Raw genomic sequence first — 25,716 nt, forward strand, 5'->3', positions numbered from 1 at the left:
ATTATGATAATAATTTCTATTGCTGGAACTTAAGACCTTATTCCATTGTTATTCCTATTTTTCATATAAGAAAACAAGTTTAGCCAAGTGCAATAGTGAGTGCTTGTAGTCCCAGCTACTTTGGAGTCTAAGCAGGGGGATCACTTGAGACCAGGAGTTCAAGACCAGCCTGTATAACAAAATGAGACCCCATTTCAAAAAGGAAGTGAGGAGGGAGGGAAGAAGGAAACAAATCCAAGTTTAGAATGACTAGGGTGTTTGTCAAAGGTTGAACATTTCAATTAGGAAGTAATGAAGTTAAGATTTGAATTCATTCTTCCTCAAAGGCCTTAACTACCCAGGCAACCACGCAATGTGGACAGAAACTAGCCAATGTCACAAGATGGAAAGAGGGAATCCTTCATTGGACAGCCAAGATTTGAATTAATGTAAATATGAAAATTAAATTGATGTAAATATGAAAAATGTTAAATATCAAAATCGATCTCTTCATCAGTGTTTAGAGACCCTGCATTTTTTTATTTCTTATTTGTTTTCCATTTACTGTTTTGTAGAATGTAGCAAATTTATATATATTATATTATATATATTATATTGTGTGTATGTATATATATACATACACACACATAAGCACATATTTATAAATTTAATATTTCTGACAAGGTTGAAATTGAGATATGTAAGAAAAACAGCATCATTCTGGAAAGAAAACAGGATAAATCAGGTGTTACTAGTTCTAGCGCTAGCTTGGTTCTTCTACAGTGTTATGATTTTAGTAAGTAGTTAATTATACTGTTCCTCATTATTTATAAGATTGTTCTATTGGATAAAATGATTTATAGAATATATTTCCTGCTTAGAACTACACATATAAATTTAATAAACACTTTAATATAACATTCACTTAGTGGAACGAATGCCTTTATGAGTCATTTTAGAGACACCAACTGCTGTACAAACAGGTATATTTCATCCAAGGTATTTTATGTACAGAAAATACATTTTCATAACAATCTTTATAAGCATGAACACAATTCAATGAGACAAGTAGCACATACTTTTCAATTCACTTTCAAATTCACCAGGTACCTCACAAAATTACAAGCTGAAATTTTCCTGAAAAATAATTACATTCTTGGACTGGGGTTGTGGCTTAGTGGAAGAGGGCTTGCCTAGCACACGTAAGACACCGGGTTCTACCCTCAGCACCACATAAAAATAAATAAACAAAATAAAGATATTGTGTCCATCTATAACTAAAAAATTTAAAAAATAATTATGTTCTTATGTAATTGTTTTTTAAAAATATAAGTTATTTATATTTAAAATTCTAAGCTTTATCTTTTTCTTCTAAATTTTGTGGAGTGAATATGCTTGGGTCATCTTTCAAAGAAGAAACATACCAATAAAATTATAATAATGTTATGATAAATAGAGTTTTATCCTGTTGATACACAAGGCAAAACTATAGTGTTATCAGGTATCATGAAAATAGTTGTTAAAATGAGGCACAAGAAGAAATGAAGAGCTTCAAAGCTGTATTTTACAAAACTGTTGAAAACATTTTCATTTGAAGAATATGGGGAAACTTGACTTAGAGAGTGCTAAGAAATGCATTACCACACCGATGAAGGACAACTATGATGCACAAAATGGTATATTATGATAAAGTGGTTTTATGAGTGTATGAAATGCCAGGCAATGTAGTATATACTAGGGTTTTATTACTAGTAATGTGATTATTGCACTACCAGAATGAATTGAAAATACTCAGTTTAAAATGTTGCTCAAGTTTTCTAGAAAGTGGCAGAACACTTTCAGAAACCTCTCCAACTAGACATTACAAAAATAGGGTTATATAGTTGTCAATGACATAGGAACATGGACTCTTCCTAAAATGCAAATAAGTATGTAACTGGAACGGAAAAAAAAATTACGCAGTGACTGTGGATGAAAAATAACTGGAAAATATCAGAAATAAAATAGATTGCTGAGACCTGAAACTTTGTAAATATCTCCCTCTTCAAAAAAATGATTTTTATTTTTCCAAACTGTGCTTTTTTGTTATAATTTATTAAAAATTATCTACCATACTAAACATTTCTAAAATGCACATACTATTCAATATATAAATATTTGGACTTGTTATTTGAAACAAAACCATTTTGCCCTAAAATGTGTTTGTTATCTCCCTTTTGTAGTATGAAGTCTTCTGAAAAATCCTGATGATCTCTTCACACATTTTGAAATTTTTCCAGTTTCTTAAATCTTAAAAATCTGAGCTAATCAGTGTCTCACTGCTGAGGAGGTAAAAGGGACAATATGCAATTCCTTACCCATCATAGAGGTTACAGGACTCTATGCATATCCTTCCCCTGCTGAAGCGTCGGCATGAAAGACACTGGTCTGGCCCAGGACCCCAACAGCCATCGTTGGAACATAGATGATTGCACACCATTCCTTCAGCAGCTGCAAAGCACACCAAAATCAAGGGTAAATAAAGCAAAAAAAGTGTCAAAACTTACAATATTCCTAAGATTGTTTAAATGGTTTTAAAGACATTGGCTTCTTAAAGGAGATCTGCATCAGATAACTTTGCCTTATCTCCAATCCCCATGCCCCAGCCTATCCCCACTTACTCCATGTTGCAGAGGTCTACTCACTAATGTTTGAACAGCAATGTTGTATTTTTCATAAAATACAAAACTGAGCAAAACACAGGCATCTATTTGAATTCTAGAGGGAAGAGAGGTGATGGTTCCAAGGTAAGGACTAGACCAAGAACTTTCCCAGTCCAACGGTTGGCTCCACTAAGAAAATAAGTATTTATGCTTCAATTGTATCAAATAACATCACAAAAAAAGGAAGAAAGATATTGTCTTAAAAAAATACTTAAACAAGAAGAGAGAAAAAATGAAAAACACACACAGAGCGTAAGCGGGGGAGAAAAGAATAGAACTAAAATACAAGATTTTTATGACTATATCTACCTTGATATTAGTACATGCAAAAAATAATTTTAAAAGAATATTCAATGTCAAGAGCTTTGTAATGTTGTGAACAACCAATAAAAAAAAAAGAAAAAAAAATAAATAAAATAAAATATAACTTAAAAAAAAAAAAAGAAAAGAATATTCAAAATTGCAGGCTTACCCATGAGGAGGTATAGAGTTTAAAATACAAACAGGGGTTTTTAATCTTATGTCTTTTTTATCATGGGAGAAGTGCCAAAGATTTGGGGGGCTATGTTTTAAAATTGCCAGTTAAGGCTGTCCATTTCTGTTCTCCTTTATACTGAATGGCATTTATTCAGTATATTATTATTTGTATCATGTAACATAATTTTGTTGAAGGGCCACTAGATGCTGAATAAGAAGTGCTCATAAAGATTTCAAATTCTATTCTGGGTACCTGAAAAGTGATTTTAGGCATCAGAAACACAAGTGCATACGGTTTTTATGAAATGTTATGAATTCTCACGAAGATAAAAACATTGAAATCTTTATCTTTCCATTGATTACCGATTTTATTTATTATAGGCTGTAAGGTTTCATGGCAAAAGTAATTTGTGAAGTAAAATAGAAAAAAATACTATCTTAAAAAGAAATTAAACAAGTAAAAAAAAAATGAAATATGCATTCAAAGAAGGTAAGAAGAGGAGAAAATAATAGAACTAAATGGCACCTGAACATGTTAATGTAACATAACCAGGGGACCATATCCTGGAAACTGTGAAAGTCAGCTGTTCTAATGTACTCTTGAGAGCATACTGCTTCCACCTTGGATGCTGACAAGGTTTTAAAATAATGAAATAAATTTCCTAGTTCCTACTTTCTTTGTCTAATATCATGGGGGCTAAAGAAGTGCCCATGTTAAATAGCGTAAAATATTTTCTTAAGGCTGATAGACATATCAATAAGACTTTTACTTTATAACTGCTTACATGAATAATCTCTGCCAGTATAGTTTAAGATAGGAGAGTATATATATATATATATATATATATATATATATATATATATATACACACACACACACACACACACACACACACTTTAAGATAGGAAAATATATATATATATAATTATTTATAAAGCAGTTTTAGTTTTACTGAGTTATATATGACATGATACATTGCTCATGTATAAAATGTACAATTTGATAAGTTTTGTCATGTGTATATACTTATGAAATGTATACATAGTAAGGATAATAAATGTATCCAATACCTCCAAAAGATTTGTTATGATGTGCATAATCTCTCCCTTTTGTCCCATCCCCCTCAGACAACCAGGGGTTTAGTTTCTGTTACCATATACTATTTGTGTTTCATAGAATTTTACATAATATGTATCTCTTCTTATATAGTTTTTTCCTCCCATGATTTTTGAAGATTCATCCATGTTCTGTGTATCAATACTTCATTCATTTTTTATTGAGTATATTCCATTGAACATACCATTTTTTTCAAATCCATTTACCTATTGACAGACATTTAGACTGTTTTCCATTTTGGTCTATTAAAAATAAGCTACTATAGGGCTGGGGTTGTGGTTTAGTGGTAGAGCGCTTGCCTAGCACATGTGAGGCACTGGGTTCCATCCTCAGCACCACAAAAATAAATAAATAAAATAAAGGTATTGTGTACATCTATAACTAAACATACTTTTTAAAAAATAAGTTACTATAAATATATATATACAAGGTATGGATACACACATTCATTTCTATTGGGTAAATATTCAGAAATGGTATGGTTGAATAATATGGTAGATATGGGGTTAACTTTTATGAAACTGTGAAATTGTCTCTCAAAGTAGTTGCACCAATTTACATTCCCACAAACCACGAACACAACTGGAGAGCTGAAGTTCTCCCATGTCTTTGTTAATACTTGATATGATCACTGTTTTAATCCAGTCTTCCTTTATTGGCATGCAATAGTTTATCATGGCAATTTTTATTTACATTTACCCATGATTAAAGATGTTGAAATAACTAAAGTAAAAAAAAATTACATTAGTTTAAAAAAAATTAAAAGATTTTGAGCATCTTTTAACGTATGTATTTGCTATTCATATATCTTGTTTGGTGAAGTGATACCAAATCTGCATTTTTGATATTATATTGATTTCTTATTTCCTGGTATTGAGAGGTTTTTTATTTTATAAGTACTTTCTTCTGATTTTAGCTTTTTCTTTTCACTATTTTAATACTGTCTTTTAGAAGTTTTAAATTTTGATGAAGTACAAGTTATCAATTTTATCTCTATAAATCATGCTTTTCATATCATGTCTAAAAAGTTTTAAATATGCCTAACTTAGGGTCATGGTATTTTTTTCTGATGTTTTCTTTTATAATGTCCTTGTTTTGGGTCTTACAAATATGTATATGATCCACTTGGAGTTAATTTTTATTCAGGGTAGTATAGCAGTCAAGGTTCTCCAGAAAGAAATAAAAACAATATAATATAACAAATTATATATATTTATATAAAATAACTGTGGATTGTTCTGTTCCTATTGATTTATTTATCTCCAATGGCACATAAATATTTTTCATCTTGTCAATTTTAATTAAGCCACAACCCCAACCCTGTAGTAACTTATTTTTAATAGACCAAAATGGAAAACAGTCTAAATATCTGTCAATAGGTAAATGGATTTGAAAAAAAATCGATATGTTCAATGAAATATACTCAATAAAAACAAATGAAGTATTGATACACAGAACATGGATGAATCATCAAAAACCATGGGGAGGGAAAGAAACTATATAAGAAGATATATATATATAATAACTGTGTGAGCCGATCTCTTATTTTATATTAAAACTGGTAAGTAGCACTATCTGCCGTCTGCAAACTGGGGTCACATGGAAGCCAGGGATGTAGTTCCAGTTTGAGTCTGAAACCCAGAGATACAACAACAACAATGATGTAAGTTTGGGTCCAAGTCCAAAGGGCTAGGAACTAGGAGCACTTACGATAAAAGTCCCAATCCAAGTAGGTTAACATTCTACCCAAGCAGTCACAAAGAGTGAATTCTTCCTCCCTGTACCATTTTTTATTATATGCAGGCCCTTAATGGACTGGATGATGTCTACTCACATTAAGGAGGGCAATCTGTTTCACTAAATTTATCAACTGAGATGCTAATTTCATCCAGAAACATTCTCACAGACACACCCAGAAATACTGTTTAACTAATCTAGGCATCTCATGCCTCAGTTAAATTGACAAAATTTACTATCACACCTACTTAGTAAGAATCTATTCCTTTTCTTTATATGGATATTCAATATTTTCAGCACTATTTGTTTAAGAAATTATCCTTTCTTTTCCAAATGCAAATGTAAATGTAAATTTGCATATTTGTGAAAAATTAATTGTCCCTGTAGTGTGGATTGATTTCTCGTTCTGTTCCTGTTAATCTATTTATCTCCAATGGTACATAAATATTTTTCATCTTGTCAAATTTAATCCATTTGTGTTTTTATGTTTGAAGCTTATGCTGTGAAAGTAATATGTAATAATGTATCTCACTTTTTACATTCAATCTGTCAATTTCTGTCTTTTAAATAGGTGTTAGACCAATTTAGTATAATTATTGTTATAATATATTAATTAATGTTGAGTCATTCATCTTGCTTTTTTTCTGTTTATTTAATTTGTTCTCCTTCCCTTTCTCTTATGTTTCTGCTACATTTTTTATTAACTGAATTTTTATGATTTCATTTTTTCTTCCCTTTCTTTTTTAAGGCATCTGTGTACATAACTTTTGATGTGCAATATAATCTCTTGGGCTTGTAATATACACATTTTAATTGCACTTTTTTATTCTGAGATAATTCCTGTGTAGTTGTAAGTAACAACATAGAGAGATTTCTTGGTACCTTTACTCAGTTTAACCTAATGATACGATCCTGCAAAACTGTAGTACAATAACACAACCAGGTTGTTGATGTTGATATTGTCAAACTACAGAAGAGATTCCCTCCACACCAAGAATCACTACTGCTGCACATTTATCTCCACAATGCCTTGTCTCCTATCTTCACTTCTACCTCATCCCCTCAACCTCTCTGAATTCTATAATTTGGTCATTTAAAAATATTGATAAATGGAACCATGCAGTATGTAACTTTTAAGGATTGGAATTCTTTTCACTCAGACATCTCCAGAGATTCTCCAGTATGTTCTGTACATTAGTATCATGTTCCTGTTTTACTGCTAGTAGTATTCCATGCTCTGGATCACCACACTTTATTTAACCATCCATCTGTGGAAGGACACTTGAGTCATTTCCAGTTTACAGGTATTAAAAATAGTGTTGAAACAAACATTAGTATATAGGCCATGGTGTGAGTATGATTTTAATTCTTCCTGAAATGCTCAATTCCTGGTCACATGGTAGAAGTGTTTCAGTTATTATTATTATATTTTATAATGAGTATAATAAATTGTTTTCTAGAGTTGCCATACCATTTTACATTCCAATTGGCAAGGTGTACATTATTGCATTTTTCTGAATCTTCTCTGGCATCTGACTTTATCACTGTTTGTTTTAGCTATTCTGATATCTATGGTACTATTTATCATGGTTTTGTAATAAGGATTTGGCCTCCAAAGTCCAATGGTGGCTAAAAGTAGAGTTAAAGTCTTGGTTGGCATCTCTGCCTCCATTTTGTATCTATCTTCTTTGCTCCCAGTCACCTTGGATTCTAGGAACAAGGTCTGATCTGATACACATCTTGTGAGAGGGGAAGCTACCCTCCAGGCAACAGGAATTTTCTTATCTGGGACAAGGCCCCTTCTGCAATTCTTAGACAATGATGCACAGACTACCTCACATTAAGATCACCTTCATGGGCAGCTAGGAAAAGTCCCCAGGTACATAAACCCCCTAACCCTTGCCCTGATTTCCCTTTCTATAAAATCTCAGAATATCAAACACAGGGCTAAGGACATGGGTCTCCTTGACTTTCTGGTACAGCTACACTGATGAAAGTTCCTTCATGCTTTTCACCATTACCTTTTCTGTTTGTTTTTTGAGGTGAGCGGCTTGACCTGATCTTTTGGATTCTCAGAGCCAAGCCTCCAGTCTAGGACTCTGGTATCAGCCTTCTTCTGAATTTCCAGGGAACTGGGAATAATGCTGAACATCATTACATATGCTTATTTTCTTTCGGCCCAAAATCTTGGAGAATCTCTCTTCATGTGCTTGTCCATTTAAGATCTCTTTGTTGTTGTTATGGTCTATCTGCCATATATTCATGTATATCTATCTGATAACAAAATCTTTTCTCCTAATCTGTAGCTTAGACTTTCATCCTTTACTAGGACAATTTTCAGAGAAAATGTTTTCATTTTGATGAGTGTAAATTTATTAAATTTCCTTACCAGAGGGTGCTCTCCTTTACCTAGCTCTAGATCCTAAATAATTTCTCCTTTTTTAAATTTATTTTTCTCCTTCATGGAACTAAGGATCTGTGCCAGGCTTCTCACATGCTAGGAAAGCTCTCTACAAATAAACTATATCTATAGTTATTTCTTTTTTATTATTATGAAAGATTTATAGCTTTATATTTTACATTTAAGTTCATGGCCCATATTTTGCTAATGTATACATAAGGTGTCAAAATCAGGGTAAGATTTATTTTTTGGCCCATGGGAAGTCACTTGTTCCAGAGTCATTTTTTTCTAAAGATTATCTTTTCTTCTGTTGAATTATTTTTACACTTTCATCAGAAATCAACATATATTTTTCAATTGTGGTTAGTTTGTGTGTTCTCTGTTTTTTCATTGATTTATGTGTGTCTCTCCCTTCACCAATATCACAAAGGTTTAATTACTGTAGCTATGTAATATGGTGAAAGTATGTTAACTAAATGTCTCCACTTGATTTTCTTTTTTTTCCAAATTCATTACATCTAGTTTAACATGTTTTCCTTTCCCTATAATTTTATGATAATCTTGTCTCTCTTAAAAATCCTTACTTGATTTTTAGAGAAGTTGCCCTAAACCTTCATATTGGTTTGTGGAGAATTGACATCTTTATGATTTGAGTCTTCTAATCCAAGAAGGCAGTATGCTTCTTCAGATGCTTCAATCTTTTCATATTTCTTTCAACAATATTAGGAAGTTTTTAGCATGCAAGACCCAGACATATTTTGTTTTTATACCAAATTATTTCAAATTTTAGTGTTATAAGTATTATAGTTCTGATTTCTGTGTCTACATGTTAATTGCTAGTATTAAAATACAAGATAATTTTCTATACTTTATCTTATATCTGGTGATCATAACAAATTCATTTATTTATTTTATGGCTTTCTGGTAAATTCCTTGGAAATTTTTATGTGGACAATCATGCCATCTATGAACAGGGGCAGTTTTATTTAGTCCTTTTTGATGTTTATGCTTTCTTTCCTTATGGTGCCTTCTAGAACATCCAATTCTTTGTTGAGTGAATGATGAGAGATGACATTCTTATTTTGTTCCAGTCTATCTTAAAGCATTCAGTCTTCCATCATTAAGCACAAGGTTAGCTTCCAGAGTTTTATAGATGGTTTTCCCAAGCTGAGAAATTTCACCTGCATTTATATTTTTTTCAGAGATTTTTTTTTAAAGTAGAAATGAATGTTATGGTTTTCACACTTTGATATCACTGGCAATATATTTCTTCCTCATTGTCAATTATATTATATATATATATATTTGTATATTATTATATTATATAATATATATTATATTATTTGATTTTTCAAATATTGACTCAGCCTCATATCCATGAAATAAATCCAGTTGGTTATGCTGAATAATTCTTTTAAATTATTATTGACTATTACAGCTGCTTTGTCATGGACTTTCTCCTATATATATTTTTGAGAGATACATTGGTCTTTAGTTTTCTCCTCCTTCTCTTTTCCCTTCTCCTTATTCCTCTTCTCATTGCTATTCTTCATTCATGTATGGATCCTAATCTTCAAAATGATCATCCAAAGTAGTAATGGTGGGATCCATTTTATATATGGGCACAGCCACAGAAATCTCAACTGCCCTAGACCACAAGAGCCAGGCTTAACCCTAATCCTGCCTGGTCCGTTTCCACCCAGTTGGAATAAATTCTCAGCTCTGTACTTCAACTTCTCTGACACCATTTATGATGAGGTGCTCCTCATTATATTCTGCTGAGGAAGGGAGTCCGCACTCTTCACTCCTTTGTTGACTGGGTTAAGTTGGGGACACATTGCTTCATGGTGTTTGGCTAGAATAAAGCAATTATTGCTTAAAAGTTTCTTTCCTGTGAATCTGCCCCTTTCTTGGTCCTTTGGGTGGAGAGAACAGGTATTGTTGGGGATTTTTTCTTTTTGTCTGTACATGTTGGTGTTTTTGAGTTATCTGTTTCTTCACCTCCAAATTCAGGATATTTGACAAAGACAACCCAGGACATGCATGAGGTGTTATAGCTAAGATTCCAAATTCCCAAACCTGTCTGCCTTTTCTCTCTATCTTTTAGAGTCTTAGATTTAATTTATATATGATGACGAGGGTTTCATTATATTGAAGACAAAATTCAATGACATTCATGAATCAATACTACACATACAAAATTTCAATTTTTATAAGCATTTAGTCATTTTAAGGTTATTATTGAGCTTCATGTTCTGACTTATGAATATTTATATATAAGGTTTATATACTCTTGCTTATATGGGGTGAACATTACTACCAGAGGAAATCCTAAAGAAGATATCCTGAGAGCACTGTGTGAAGACAAAAGTTGAATATTTACAATTGTATTGCCAGGTGTCACGAAATTCTCATTCTTTGTATTCATCACATTTATGTCTTTCTAGAAAATATAATGAATGCTTTAAATTCTTCAAGTGTCAAATTCAGAGAACCTCAACAATATTCTTGTTGTTTTTTTCTTTGAGAAAGTTGACAGTAACACCATACCTCCCAGTCACTGCTGGTGTATGACAATCCATCACAGTTTTTTAAAGTCCGTTATTTTATTTTACTAATTCACAGTACTTTTCTTCAGGTTAACCAACCTCTCATTTTTAGCCCTTGCTTCTCTCTCTCTCAAGGGTGATAGGACATTGCTAGATATAGAAGGGTAGAATTTCTTGGATTTCCTGTTATAAACTGTAATGTTAATTGGACAGGAATGTTTTAGCCCAGGATTCCGCCTCACTTTCTGTTGTTGGTTGCCTCCGTACGTCTGTATTCATGTGCCCAACACCAGAGGACTTTGGCATCAAGGCAACCTACCTACTGAAGGAAATGAATAATAAACAGGAGTTCACAATAACGACATTCTACTCCTTCTTTGCAAACCACTGGATGATGGAACAAAGGACTTGTGGATTATTCTCTCTCCAGTAAAGCCAAAGATGTTGTCCCCACAAAGCATAGAACAAAAGCCCAGGGAAGCTACTTCTGTGAACTTCTTAAGAGATGTTTTCAATCAGCACCAGGAATTCAGCAGCCCTCTGACCTCCCTGAATGATCTTCCTGTGTGAAGGAGTTGGAGTCCTATCATCGACTGGTTTGCAGTTCAGAGGGACATTATAAACCTCTCTAAAGAAACTTTAGCAGTGTGGGTATTGAGGAACCTTTAACGTCCTCTGTGTTTCCTCCGAAGCTATGAAATAGATTTTTCTTTATCTCATCTGAATTGTACCTGCCTGTTAAAAATGTGGAGAGATAATAATGTGCTTAGTATTTCGACCTTTATAGAGAATATTGAACCTACTTCCATTAAAATGGAGACAAGCTAAAAATAATGGATTTTTTTTACCATGCTGTATATGTGAAAGTAAATGGATTAGCTCAAAAATATTGAAATGGAGCACCTGTCTACAGGCACAAGGACAGAAAAATATATTCCTTTTATTGTACAGCAAATTCATCCATATTTTTCACATTTTTGATTATACATGGAGACATGGATTTTACTTAGAATGCATTTGGACATGTATCATTAATCTCTCTTTTTTTTTAAAGGCTGAATAATGTGGTTTAACATAGTAAAAACTGAGGCTTTGTGATCAGAGACAGAAGTTCAAGTCCCCTTGGCTTCATGAGCCAAGTAGCTTTGAGCAATTATTTACATGTTACTCCTCTGTAAAGTAAATAATCACATCTACATTTGAAAAATGTGATAATGTTAGGCATAATATTATATTAATAGTAGTGTGGTATTTCATTCAGTGTCTGACACATTGTTAGCTCTCCATAAATATATTCAAGAAAATTTGAAATAATGTGAAGATATTCATGTGCTTACTTTTAAAATATTTGCTGAGAAACTACTTACTTCATGTTAGACATTGCCTAGAGCTGGGGATATAATAGAAACATGAAATAAAATGCATTCTCTCATCTGACTGAACTTACAGCTAGTTAGGGAGACATAATAGCCCAATAATTATATGCATACGTAATTATAATTTTGATAGATTACATGACAAAGTTGTACAGAGTGCAAAGAGAACACTGGAGGAGCCCCCACCTAGTTAGAATGTGGCATTAGGTGACATCCCCCAGGAAGAAGAACATTTAAGCCAAGATGAGAAAGATAACAGGAAACATTAAAGCAAAGGGGGATGGGAGAAATTAGAAATGACAACTCTGCTCAAGAGATTCGGAGGAAGGAATGAAATCAGTGTTTTCAAAGAAGCTGGAAATGGACAATGTGAGAAAACAGTCTGAATACAGCCAGCGGTATGGCAGGGGCCAGTTATGTAAGACCTAATGGCCACTTTCAGGATTTTGTGCCTTGTCTGAAAAGCTGCTTAAAACAGTTGAAAGATTTTGAGCCAGAGAGGTAAGGATCTAGTTTGTATTTTCAAAATCTTACTCCAAATACTTTATGTGATTGATGTGAAAACATTCTTGAACAGTTGGTGGCAAGGAGGTAATAGTAATGCTGGAGATAAGCAGAACCAATTGGAGTTTTTTTGTTTTGTTTTGTTTTGTTTCCCCGCACAATACAGATGCTGAGAGAGAGAGAAGACAGAGATTTTTTAAATTTTTAAATCTGTACTCCTATTCTTTAAGGATGTTTTTGCTATCCCTTGTAAGACCAGCCATATTCTCTCATAAAGAACAAGAGTCTGTCCTCAAGGAAACCAGGATCAAGTAATGGCAGGATGCAGTCCTGGTGGTGGTGGTGTTTGAACTTCTGAGTCCAATCAAACCTGAAAGAGATTTCTTGGACTTCTGAGTTGTTTTTGCCTAAAATGATTTGAGTAGTGACAGTGAAATCATTTCCTATTGCTGCTGAAGTAAAGTCCACAAATGTAATTCTTAAAAATATATAAATGGAGTCTCTCAGTTTGGATGTCAAAAGCTCAAAATGAGTCTTATAGGGGCTAAAATGAAGGTAACAGCAGGACTGATGCCTTCTAGAGGCTCTGGAGAGGGTCTCTTTTTGCCTCTTCTAGCTTTCAGAGGCCTTCTTGGCAACCCTTGGCTTGTAGCTACTTCACTGCAACCTGTTTCCGTCACCTTTTCCTTTACTGTAGTCAAATCTCCCTTTTATAAGTACGTACGTGATTACATTTGTGGCTCATCCAATAACCCAGGATAATGTTCCCAGCTTAAATTCTATAACTGGGTCCCTTGTGCCTTATAAGGTGACATTCACAGGTTTTGTGAATCCAGATGTGGCCATTCTGAAGGGGATGGGAAGAGGAGCATTGTTAGCCTTTTATGAGCACTTCATAGTGTTGAAGTAAGCTGAGTGGGTTAGGTAAGATATTTAAAGAAGAAGGACAGTATGTATCTTGACATGACATTATACATCTGTGAAACATTAAGTGAGTTAAATCTATAAAGAAATTAGGGAGGTAGGCATGGAGGAATAAGTACCCAAACAACCATTCACCATTCATAGGATAAGCAGACATTACCCATAGCACCCTCCCTCTTAAGCTATGGAAATCTGTCTATCACTGGCATGGAACCTGGGTAGGAAATCCTGAAAGTGATATACATATATCACTTTAGGATGTCACCTAATGCCACATTCTAAATATGTATGTATGGATGTATGTATTTATATATATATATTTTTCCCCCAAGGGTTGTAAAAAAAAAAAGAATATATATATTCTTTTTTTACAGCCCTTGAATATTTGCTTTAAATACTAAGCACATTTAAAAATACCTCTCAGCAGCAACATTAACTACAAAAATGTAATATAAATCTGCAGTATTTTACTAGAACTCTAAAGTAAATAAAATTTAATAGTAGAATATATACTATACTACAATTACTCAATTAATATGTTAAACTATCATTAAATATTCTCTTTATTTTATTGAGTGGATTATTGTTAGCAATGAAAAAAAGAACAGTATTTATAGGACTCTGTATAAAGTCCATTCTTAAGCTTTGAAATTTTTGAAGTATGCGCTTTTCAGCTACTAGCCTGTGAATCTGCCTCAATGAATCCTTTAGGATGGAAGAAACCCCCTCGTAGGAAGAAATGAAGTGCCAGGACCACAGGTTTTAAATATGTTGCTGACTATAGCATGATTAGGAGGATAATAAGGGAAGTGACAGACTAGTTTCCAGAGGATTCCCTAAAGATACCTGCCTTGGGATGATCTGATGCATATTAAAAATGCAGAATCTGGGTTCCCACATCGTTCTGTCCTTGTGAGTTTTGAAGAGTTGGTTAACAGAGAGCTAAAAACTAGGTGGCTTCACACAATAGAATTTTATTTTCTCACAGCTTTGGAGACCAAAAGTACAAAATCAAGGTTTTGGCAGATAGGTTTCTTGTTGGGTAGCCAGGGATCGAAGAGTTCCCTGCTCCCTCCTAGCTTCTGGAGGATGCTGGCATCCCTGGAGTCCCCAGGTTTCAGCTGCTTCCCTCCAGTCTCTGGCTCTGTCATGGCATGACTGTCTCCCCCATGGGGATGGTACCATTTTCACATAGTATTTGCTCTCTATCTTGATGTTTCTTCTTATCTAAGGGCCTTCATTTTAACATAATTTAATTACTTCTTCAAATAACTTCACATTTAAGCCATCATGGATTAAGACTTTAGCATATGCTTTTTAGAGAGGCACAATATAATCTACAAATACTGTCGAAATAGAAACCTCTAGAAACTGGAGTTTAGATTTCTGCAGTTTTTTTTCCTTATTCTTTTTTATTTTATTTTTTTTATTTGTTCATAACAGCTTTATTGATAGGTAGTTCACATACAGCAAGTGTATAGTTCAGTGGTTTTTAGCCCACTCACAAGTCATGTGACTGTCACCACTATCTGATTCTACAACATTTTTTTTATTGTTGGTTGTTCAAAACATTACATAGTTCTTGACATATCATATTTCACATTTTGATTCAAGTTGGTTATGAACTCCCATTTTTACCCCGTATACAGATTGCAGAATCACATCAGTTACACTTCCATTGATTTACATATTGCCATACTAGTGTCTGTTGTATTCTGCTGCCTTTCCTATCCTCTACTATCCCCCCTCCCCTCCCCTCCCCTCCCCTCTTCTCTCTCTACCCCCTCTACTGTAATTCATTTCTCCCCCTTGTATTATTTTTCCCTTTCCCCTCACTTCCTCTTGTATGTAAATTTGTATAACCATGAGGGTCTCCTTCCATTTCCATGCAATTTCCCTTCCCTCTCGCTTTCCCTCCCACCTCTTATCCCTGTTTAATGTTAATCTTCTTCTCATGCTCTTCGTCCCTAGTCTGATCTTAGTTACTCTCCTTATATCAAAGAAGACATTTGGCATTTGTTTTTTAGGGATTCGCTGGCTTCACTTAGCATAATCTGCTCTAATGCCATCCATTTCCCTCCAAATTCTATGATTTTGTCATTTTTTAATGCAGAGTAATACTCCATTGTGTATAGATGCCACATTTTTTTTATCCATTCATCTACTGAAGGGCATCTAGGTTGGTTCCACAGTCTTGCTATTGTGAATTGTGTGCTATGAACATCGATGTAGCAGTGTCCCTGTAGCATGCTCTTTTTAGGTCTTTAGGGAATAGACCAAGAAGGGGAATAGCTGAGTCAAATGGTGGTTCCATTCCCAGCTTTCCAAGAAATCTCCATACTGCTTTCCAAATTGGCTGCACCAATTTGCAGTCTCACCAACAATGAGCAAGTGTACCCTTTTCCCCACATCCTCGCCAGCACTTGTTGTTGTTTGACTTCCTAATGGCTGCCAATCTTACTGGAGTGAGATGGTATCTTAGGGTGGTTTTGATTTGCATTTCTCTGACTGCTTGCGATGCTGAGCATTTTTTCATGTGTTTGTTGATTGATAGTATGTCCTCCTCTGAGAATTGTCTGTTCAGGTCCTTGGCCCATCTGTTGATTGGGTTATTTGTTATCTTATTGTCTAATTTTTTGAGTTCTTTGTATACTCTGGATATTAGGGCTCTATCTGAAGTGTGAGGAGTAAAGATTTGTTCCCAGGACATAGGCTCCCTATTTACCTCTCTTATTGTTTCTTTTGCTGAGAAATAGTGATCTGCAAATAGTGATAATTTAAGTTCTTCTTTTCCTATTTTTATGCCTTTAATTTCTTTCGTCTGTCTAATTGCTCTGGCCAGTGTTTCAAGAACTATGTTGAACAGAAGTGGTGAGAGAGGGCATCCCTGTCTTGTTCCAGATTTTAGAGGGAATGCCTTCAATTTTTCTCCATTCAGAATGATGCTAGCCTGAGGCTTAGCATAGATTGCTTTTACAATGTTGAGGTATGTTCCTGTTATCCCTAGTTTTTCTAATGTTTTGAACATAAAGGGATGCTGTACTTTGTCGAATGCTTTTTCTGCATCTATCGAGATGATCATATGGTTCTTATCTTTAAGTCTATTGATGTGGTGAATAACATTTATTGATTTCCGTATATTGAACCAGCCTTGCATCCCAGGGATGAATCCTACTTGATCATGGTGCACAATTCTTTTGATATTTTTTTGAATCTGATTCGCCAGAATTTTATTGAGGATTTTTGCATCTAGGTTCATTAGAGATATTGGTCTGTAGTTTTCTTTCTTTGAAGTGTCTTTGTCTGGTTTAGGAATCAGGGTGATGTTGGACTCGTAGAATGAATTTGGAAGTTCTCCCTCTTTTTCTATTTCCTGAAATAGCTTGAAAAGTATTGGTATTAGTTCCTCTTTAAAGGTTTTGTAAAACTCTGCTGTATACCCATCCGGGCCTGGGCTTTTCTTAGTTGGTAGTCTTTTGATGGTTTCTTCTATTTCCTCAATTGATATTGGTCTGTTTAGGTTGTCTATATCCGCCTGACTCAATCTGGGCAGATCATATGACTTAAGAAATATATCGATGCCTTCACTATCTTCTATTTTATTGGAGTATAAGGATTCAAAATAATTTCTGATTATCTTCTGTATTTCTGAAGTGTCTGTTGTGATGTTGCCTTTTTCATCCCGTATGCTAGTAATTTGAGTTCTCTCTCTTCTTCTCTTTGTTAGCATGGCTAAGGGTCTGTCAATTTTATTTATTTTTTCAAAGAACCAACTTTTAGTTTTGTCAATTTTTTCAATTGTTTCTTTTGTTTCGATTTCATTAATTTCAGCTCTGATTTTAATTATTTCTTGCCTTCTTCTTTTGCTGTTGTTTTTCTCTTCTTTTTCTAGGATTTTGAGATGAAGTATGAGATCATTTATTTGTTGTTTTTTTCTTTTTTTAAGGAATGATCTCCAAGCAATGAATTTTCCTCTTAGAACTGCTTTCAATGTGTCCCATAGATTCCGATATGTTGTGTCTGTGTTTTCATTTATCTCTAAGAATTTTTTAATTTCCTCCTTGATGTCTTCTATAACCCATTGATCATTCAGTAACCTATTGTTCATTCTCCAAGTGATGCATGATTTTTCCTTTCTTCTTTTATCGTTGATTTTCAGTTTCATTCCATTATGATCAGATAAGATGCATGGTATTATCTCTACTCCTTTATATTGTCTAAGAGTTGCCCTGTGACATAATATATGATCTATTTTTGAGAAGGATCCATGTGCTGCTGAGAAAAAAGTGTAACTGCTTGATGTTGGGTGGTATATTCTATATATGTCAATTAAGTCTAGGTTATTAATTGTGTTATTGAGTTCTATAGTTTCCTTATTCAACTTTTGTTTGGAAGATCTGTCCAGTGGTGAGAGATGTGTGTTGAAGTCTCCCATGATTATTGTATGGTGGTCTATTAGACTCTTGAACTTGAGAAGAGTTTTCTTGATGAACATAGCTGCACCGTTGTTTGGGGCATATATATTTATGATTGTTATGTCTTGTTGGTGTATGGTTCCCTTGAGCAGTATGTAGTGTCCCTCTTTATCCCTTTTGATTAACTTTGGCTTGAAATCTATTTTATTTGATATGAGTATGGACACTCCTGCTTGTTTCCGAAGTCCATATGAGTGGTATGATTTTTCCCAACCTTTCACCTTCAGTCTATGTATATCTTTTCCTATCAAATGTGTCTCCTGTAGGCAGCATATTGTTGGGTCTTGTTTTGTGATCCATTCTACTAGCCTGTGTCTCTTAATTGGTGAGTTTAAGCCATTAACATTTAGGGTTATTATTGAGATATTGTTTGTTCTTCCAGCCATATTTGTTTATTTATGTTACTAAACATGGTTTGTTTTCCTCTTTGATTATTTTCCCCCCTTTACTGTCCTACCTCCCACTGTTGGTTTTCATTGTTGTTTTCCATTTCCTCTTCCTGAAATGTTTTGCCAAGGATGTTTTGAAGAGATGGTTTTCTAGCTGCAAATTCTTTTAACTTTTGTTTATCGTGGAAGTTTTTAATTTCATCTTCCATCCTGAAGCTTAATTTCGCTGGATACACGATTCTTGGTTGGAACCCATTTTATTTCAGAGTTTGAAATATGTTATTCCAGGATCTTCTAGCTTTCAGAGTCTGTGTTGAAAGATCAGCTGTTATCCTGATTGGTTTACCCCTAAATGTAATCTGCTTCCTTTCTCTTGTAGCTTTTAAAATTCTCTCCTTATTCTATATGCTGGGCATCTTCATTATAATGTGTCTAGGTGTGGATCTCTTATGATTTTGCACATTCGGCATCCTGTAGGCTTCTAGGATTTGGGATTCTGTCTCATTCTTCAAGTCTGGGAAGTTTTCTCGTATTATTTCATTGAATAGATTGCTCATTCCTTTGGTTTGGACCTCTATACCTTCCTGTATCCCAATAACTCTTAAGTTTGGTCTCTTTATGTTGTCCCATATTTCTTGAATGTTCTGCTCATGGTTCCTTAACAGTCTTGCTGAGCTGTCTATGTTCTTTTCAAGTTGAAATACTTTGTCTTCATTGTCTGATGTTCTATCTTCTAAGTGTTCTACTCTGCTGGTAGTATTCTCAATTGAGTTTTTAAGTTGGTTTATTGCTTCCTGCATTTCTAGGATTTCTGTTTGTTTGTTTTTTATTACCTCTATCTCCCTGTATAGTTGATCTTTTGCTTCTTGGATTTGTTTATGTAATTCATTGTCGAAGTGATCTTTCATTGACTGATTTTGCTGTCTAATGTCTTCCTTGAGACTCCAGATCATCTGAAGTGTGTATATCCTGAATTCTTTATCTGACATTCCATCTGCTGCAGCTATTACCTCTTCTAAAGTTGAGTTGACCTGCACTGCTTGTGGTCCTTTCTTTCCTTGTCGTTTCATACTGCTCACATTTCTTTCTGCTTGGTGAAACTGTTGTGTTTTTGAAATTTTCCCCCTATATATTTATATTACTCTTGTATAGTTGAAAAGTCTCCCTTGCAGGGCGGGCAGTGGCTGTGCTCCTCCTCCAGTTGGTGTGACGTGTCTACCACGCCCGCGGACCCCTGGGGCTGTTCTGCGGGTCGGTCGCAGGTCTGCCTACCTTGTAGGCGCGGGCGGTGGCTCTTCTGTGCCCTTACACCAATTGGGGTGACGTGTCTACCACGCTGGGGGTCGCTGGGACTGTTCCGGGTACGGGAGGCGGCTCTGCTCTGCCCCTACTCCAATTGGTGTGACATGTCTACCACTCCGGCAGGTCGCTGGGCCTGTTCCGGGCGTGGGCGGTGGCTCTGCTCTACCCCTACTCCAATTGGTGTGACATAACTACCACACCGGCGGGCCACTGGGTCTGTTCAGGGTGCGGGCAGCGGCTCTGCTCTGCCCCTACTCCAATTGGGGTGACGTGACTACCACGCCGGCGGGCCTCTGGGCATGTTCCGGGCGTGGGCGGCAGCTCTCCTCTGCCCCTCCTCCAATTGGTGTGACGTGTCTACCACACCTGCGGACCGCTGGGCCTGTTGTGCTGTTCGGTCGCCGGTCTGCCTACCTTGCGGGCGCGGGTGGCGGCTCTGCTCTGCCCCTTCTCCAATTGGGGTGACGTGACTACCACGCCCACGGGTCGTTGGGTCTGTTCCAGATGCGGGCGGCGGCTCTGCTCAGCCCCTACTCCAATTGGTGTGGCGTGTCTACCACACTGGCAGGCCGCTGGGCCTGTTCCGCCGGTCGGTCGCAGGTCTGCCTATCTTGCGGGCTCGGGCGGCGGCTCTGCTGGGCCCCTACTGCAGTTGGGATGAAGTGATACCACGCCGGCGGGTCGCTAGGCCTGTTCCGGGCGCGGGCAGCAGTTCTGCTCTGCCCCTACTCCAATTGGTGTGACGTGTCTACCACGCCGGCAGGCCACTGGGCCTGTCCCGCCGGTCGGTCGCAGGTCTGCCTACCTTGCGGGCTCAGGCGGCGGTTCAGATTTCTGCAGTTTTTAATAATGAAAAATTGTAACTATCAAGTATTACAACCAGCAATCTAGAGGTAAGTTGGGTTTATATATTGCCATTTGTGGTAAAAAAAAAAAAAATCAAAGCCTGCAGTAATTCTGGCTTTTATTTTTGAGAGATCCTCCATGCCTTCAGAATTTCTCCATTGCAAAATAGAAGGGGTATCGTTTCGGAAACTATTCTGCAACAGTAACTGCTTATTACCCTTTGGATAAGAACATAGAGAACATTCCATAGCATGTTAGTAATTAGACATTGTGCTGTTTCAAATACAATAAGAAAATCTTATTTGAATTCTTTCTTTCACACAGAACATTATATTCATGTATTACTTTGGTAATTTATAAAGAAAATTTTGAAAGCGTAATTAAGATTTCCTATCTTATGAATACTTAGAAGAATATAGACTTCACTATGTTCTAAGTTATGTACATTATAGTTCATACTAAGGTATGGTTTAACAAAAGGCAGAATTTGTCAAGTTCCTTCCCAGAAAAGATGGGCTCTCAAGTATAAAGGATGATTCTTCTAACCTTGCAGGCAGCAACTAATTTGTAATGAACATTTACCCAAGGTAGTATGGGATGGGATGGGATAACCATAAGAAAGAAATCTCCTGCCTTTGCTATAGATTCTTAAGGTAGATCTTAACATCAAATTTTATTTTCTGTAGCATACAGAAATGATGGTGACTGTCACATTTTTCTGAATTATTCATGTAAAACATTTTTTTTGGATTTTCTAAAAGTACCAACTCTGTCCTTATCATAAAGTCAATTTTAAATATTTTAATTAGTAAAAAAGGAAAATAATGCATTCCAAGGGATTCTCAAGTATAGACATTCACTTGTCATCTCAAGAGATGATTTTTAAATTTCAAGTCTCCTGTTCATAACTACAGTTATTACTTCATGTCTACTAGTGGATGATAGGTTTCTCACAATTTTATATTTTGCTACTTTAAGAAGGTAGATTTTCTTCTACCCCCCCCCACAAAAAAAGAAAAAAAAAGTTCTTGATATTTCTTTTTCCTTTCTCATTCTCCATAAAAGGCATTGTTTTCATTAAGTAAAAAAATTGTAACTTTGTGCCACATAATGTGTATATATGTGAGTGTATAGTATATGATTTATTTTAATATGAAAATAAAATAATTGTATAATAATAACAGCTAGCATATATATATAGCATTTACTTTGAGATAGACATTCAGAAGGTAAATAGACTATTTTACAAATAAAAAAATTAAGATAGAGATATTTTTAAATGAATTACAAAAAGCAGAATATTAAAGAATTTTGCTGAGATTAAAACCATTGCCTTTGGGCTATATAGTGTTGCTGTGGTTTGAGTGTGGTTCATCTCACCATAACTCACATGGAGGCTAAGCTCTCAATGCATTGGCATAGAAAGGAGTAGGGACCTTTAAGAGGTGGAGCCTACTGGGAGGTATTGAGGCATGACTCCCTTCACGAAGCCATTAATGCTGGTCTCCCCTTGGCTCTCCCATGAGTAAATGAATTCCCTCAAGAATAGGTTTTACAAAAAAACAAGCCTGGCCCCTCCTTGCCCCTCACTTCCTCTCAGGCCATGTAAACCATCTCCAACATGCTCTCACCATGTTATGCCATTGGCCATGTTGTGACATAGCCAGAAGGCTCTAGGCAGAGGGAGACCATACAGGAACACCCAATTTTGGCCTCTCAAACTCCAAAACTATGAATTAAATAAACCTCTTCACTTTATAAAATATCCACCTTCAGGTTTTTTATTGTCTTACCACCAAAATGGGATAAGGTATGTGTGGTGCTGAATATTTTATTTTATTTTAAAGAGAGAGTGAGAGAGGAGAGAGAGTGAGAGAGAGAGAGAGAGAGAATTTTTAATATTTATTTTTTAGTTCTCGGCGGACACAACATCTTTGTTTGTATGTGGTGCTGAGGATCGAACCCGGGCCGCACGCATGCCAGGCGAGCGCGCTACCGCTTGAGCCACATCCCCAGCCCTGAATATTTTATTATATAGGGTATAATAGTAAATCAGCAGATTTTCTTATAAAATCAATTGCTTTTTCTTTATTGAGAGAAAAATCATAGTGAAATGAAGAGCTTAGTCTTTGAAATCAGATGGACATTGGGTTCAATCCCTGGATATGTTCTTTCATAGCTCTACACATTGAAAATATTATTAAACTTTCTTGACTTCTGTATATTCACTTGCAAAATAGAGGTAATTATCATTTACAGAGTGGTTATGACAATTAAATTAATTGATCTGAATAGATTGAGATTTAGAATCTGACATCTTTTCTGGCTCTTTATTTAGCAGAAACATTGCAGACAACTAAAATCAGTGAGACTAGATATGTTCTTCAATAAGTTCTGTTGGCTCAATAATATAATCAATAGGAAGTTCTTAAAAATATGCCATAGCAAAATTTTCATATGGATTAAATTTTCAATATAGTTTTTAATGTACTAGAAGAAAAAAACTAAGAATACATCAAGATAAAAAACAAAAAATATGTATCAAAAGAAAAAAGTTAAAAATTACCTGTAAGACAGAAAGTTATTCACAACAGTTAAAAGGAACAAAATGTTAATGTGTTCAATTTGTGAAGAGCTTTTCAAATAGAGAAGGAAACAGGAAACTCCAAAACTGATAATAGATAAAGTTCATGGATAAAGTGTATAAAGTATAAGAGGAAAAATGTAAGTGATTGATCAACATATAAAAAGAGGCTCAGTATTAACCTAAAACATGTAAATTTAAAAGAACTTGTTTTCCTTTTTAAGCTCACTGAAATATAAAACCATGAACATCCAATTTTATAAAAAGTGGTAGAAAATACTCCTATTCTATAGTGTTTGGGACAACTATGAACTGATCCAATAGTTTTGAAAGATGATACAGCAATATATAAGAAAACTTTATGTAGCTTTATTTACACAGAAATTCCACTGCTAAGATTTTAGCCTCAGGAAAGAATTGCACACTGTATAAGGTTTTATGAACTAGGCTACACATTAAAGCAGGAATAATAATATGAAAATGGAAATAAGTTATATTAATATGACAGTGACTCAATAAATATTTTTATATATTGCTTTTTAAAAGAATAAAGAAGAGTTCTATGCACTGGCATGGAAGAGGCTTATAATGTATTAAAACATACATATATAACTGAATAGTATTTAAGTGTATATGGTATGATCTCATTTTCACATGAAAATATACATTTCATTATTTATAGCTATGTATGTTACAAACTTATGCACCAAAATAAATGTCTTCCTTTTAGATGTTTTCATTGTTTTGTTTTCCAACAATGAGGAAGGTGCTATATTATCAAAGGAAAAAATAAAGATACTTCTATTTTGAAAAGTCAATAATGAATTTAATTTTTTTCTTATTTATATTGAGCTTAACTCTACATTACAAATAAGTTTAAGGTATGATATTCATAGGTTCAAATGTAATCTGGTTTTGAAAAGTTGATATAACATGTATCTTTACACTGTTTATTTTTTGGTTTTAAAATTTTGTGCTTAACTCTTTAAAGAAACTTCAAAATACTTGTATAAACCTCCTCTAAAACTTCTTTTAGCTAGCATCATTTTGTTAGTACCAGAATCTCATAAGTGAAGGAGAAAGAAAATGTTCCAGCTTTTCATGTCCTGGGTTTCTCTCAATTTCAATCTCTTCAAGCCATAAAGCCTGCTTTGAAATTTTTGACTTGAAAGAATAAGCTTATTGAAGCCACTGTCACCCTTTGTAAAAGAGGTGAAGCTTTTATTGTCATTACCATCTTAAATCATGTTGAATTTCAGATGCTACTGTTATAAATGAGGAGTGCCTTTTAGGTTAGAAAAACAGCACCCAAATTTAGATTGGAGTATTTTGTCGGGAATGGGGTGGAGTGCAGGCGTATGTGGGTCTGTGCATACATGTGTATGGACTCTATATGTGATTATGTATGTTACATGTGCATATATGGAAATGTAGTCCATGTGTGTACACTTATCTGTGGTAGTGAATATATGTGTATGCTCATGTATACTTGTGTTTTTACAAATACAAAGAAAAAATGAACTAAAATGCAATATTTAACAATGCATGTAAAAGGAAGCAAATATTTAGGCCTTCCCATTTGCACATAATACTGTGGATAATAAGAAGGTTCTTATATGTGGGAACCACTTACAGGCTCACTGTAAACATAAGGAGCATCATCTCTGAGGTCATGTTCACAGGGTAAATATGTTTCTGAAAATATAGGCATGGGGAATTCTCATGGATCCAATGTGCTGTGAGACAGGAGTCCAAATTTTGATAAATGGATTTCATGCCAAATATATTTATTCTAAGATGTTAAAAATGAAAAATGATATGCTTGATTTTATACTATAGCACCACAAAACTGCTTCCCCTAACTGCTTCATTTCTTCCCCAAACTGCAAAGTGAAATCTGAATATCAGAAATTAAAACCAGATTCCTGGTCTGAAGAATTTGCTAAACTGAGTCCAAGAGGCATGACACCAAAAGCTCAAGACCATGAAAGATATTTAGTTAGCCATACTGACTATTATTACTATTCACTCTTTTGATTGTTTGGAAAATTTACAAGTCTTAAAGAGGTATGGAACAATATTATATAATTTTTTAGAAACTCCCTTTTCCCATTTTGCTTTTCTACAGTTAATTTATAATTGTATTTTCTTCTTCCCATTTTCTTTTGTTTTGGTGTATTATAAAAAAGATAAAAAATGTGAATACTTGTAAGGTTTGCAAGTAGGTTATACCAAAAAGGACCTTTAAGATGATTTTTTTTGTGTCTTCAGAGTTACCTTCCTATCTTTGAAAAGTAGTGGTACTCTTTTTTTTAAAATGAAGCAAAAAGACTGTATAATCCTTACTAGGGAAA

At 34.8% G+C, this 25,716-nt stretch overlaps 1 protein-coding gene across 3 annotated transcripts in view; it reads right to left on the reverse strand.

The window, feature by feature from the left end:
* The window catches only part of ERBB4 (erb-b2 receptor tyrosine kinase 4), a 1,081,463-nt gene that overhangs the window by 267,425 nt on the left and 788,322 nt on the right, over window positions 1–25,716 (reverse strand). For all 3 annotated transcript variants that reach the window (XM_081261308.1, XM_081261306.1, XM_081261307.1), the window contains one exon: window positions 2,337–2,469. In XM_081261308.1, the coding sequence (XP_081117434.1) occupies window positions 2,337–2,469 (133 nt within the window). The remainder of the gene's footprint in view (window positions 1–2,336; window positions 2,470–25,716) is intronic.

Source organism: Spermophilus citellus (genome assembly GCF_964194105.1).
Source record: "Spermophilus citellus genome assembly, chromosome: 11".
NCBI classification, from domain to species: domain Eukaryota; kingdom Metazoa; phylum Chordata; class Mammalia; order Rodentia; family Sciuridae; genus Spermophilus; species Spermophilus citellus.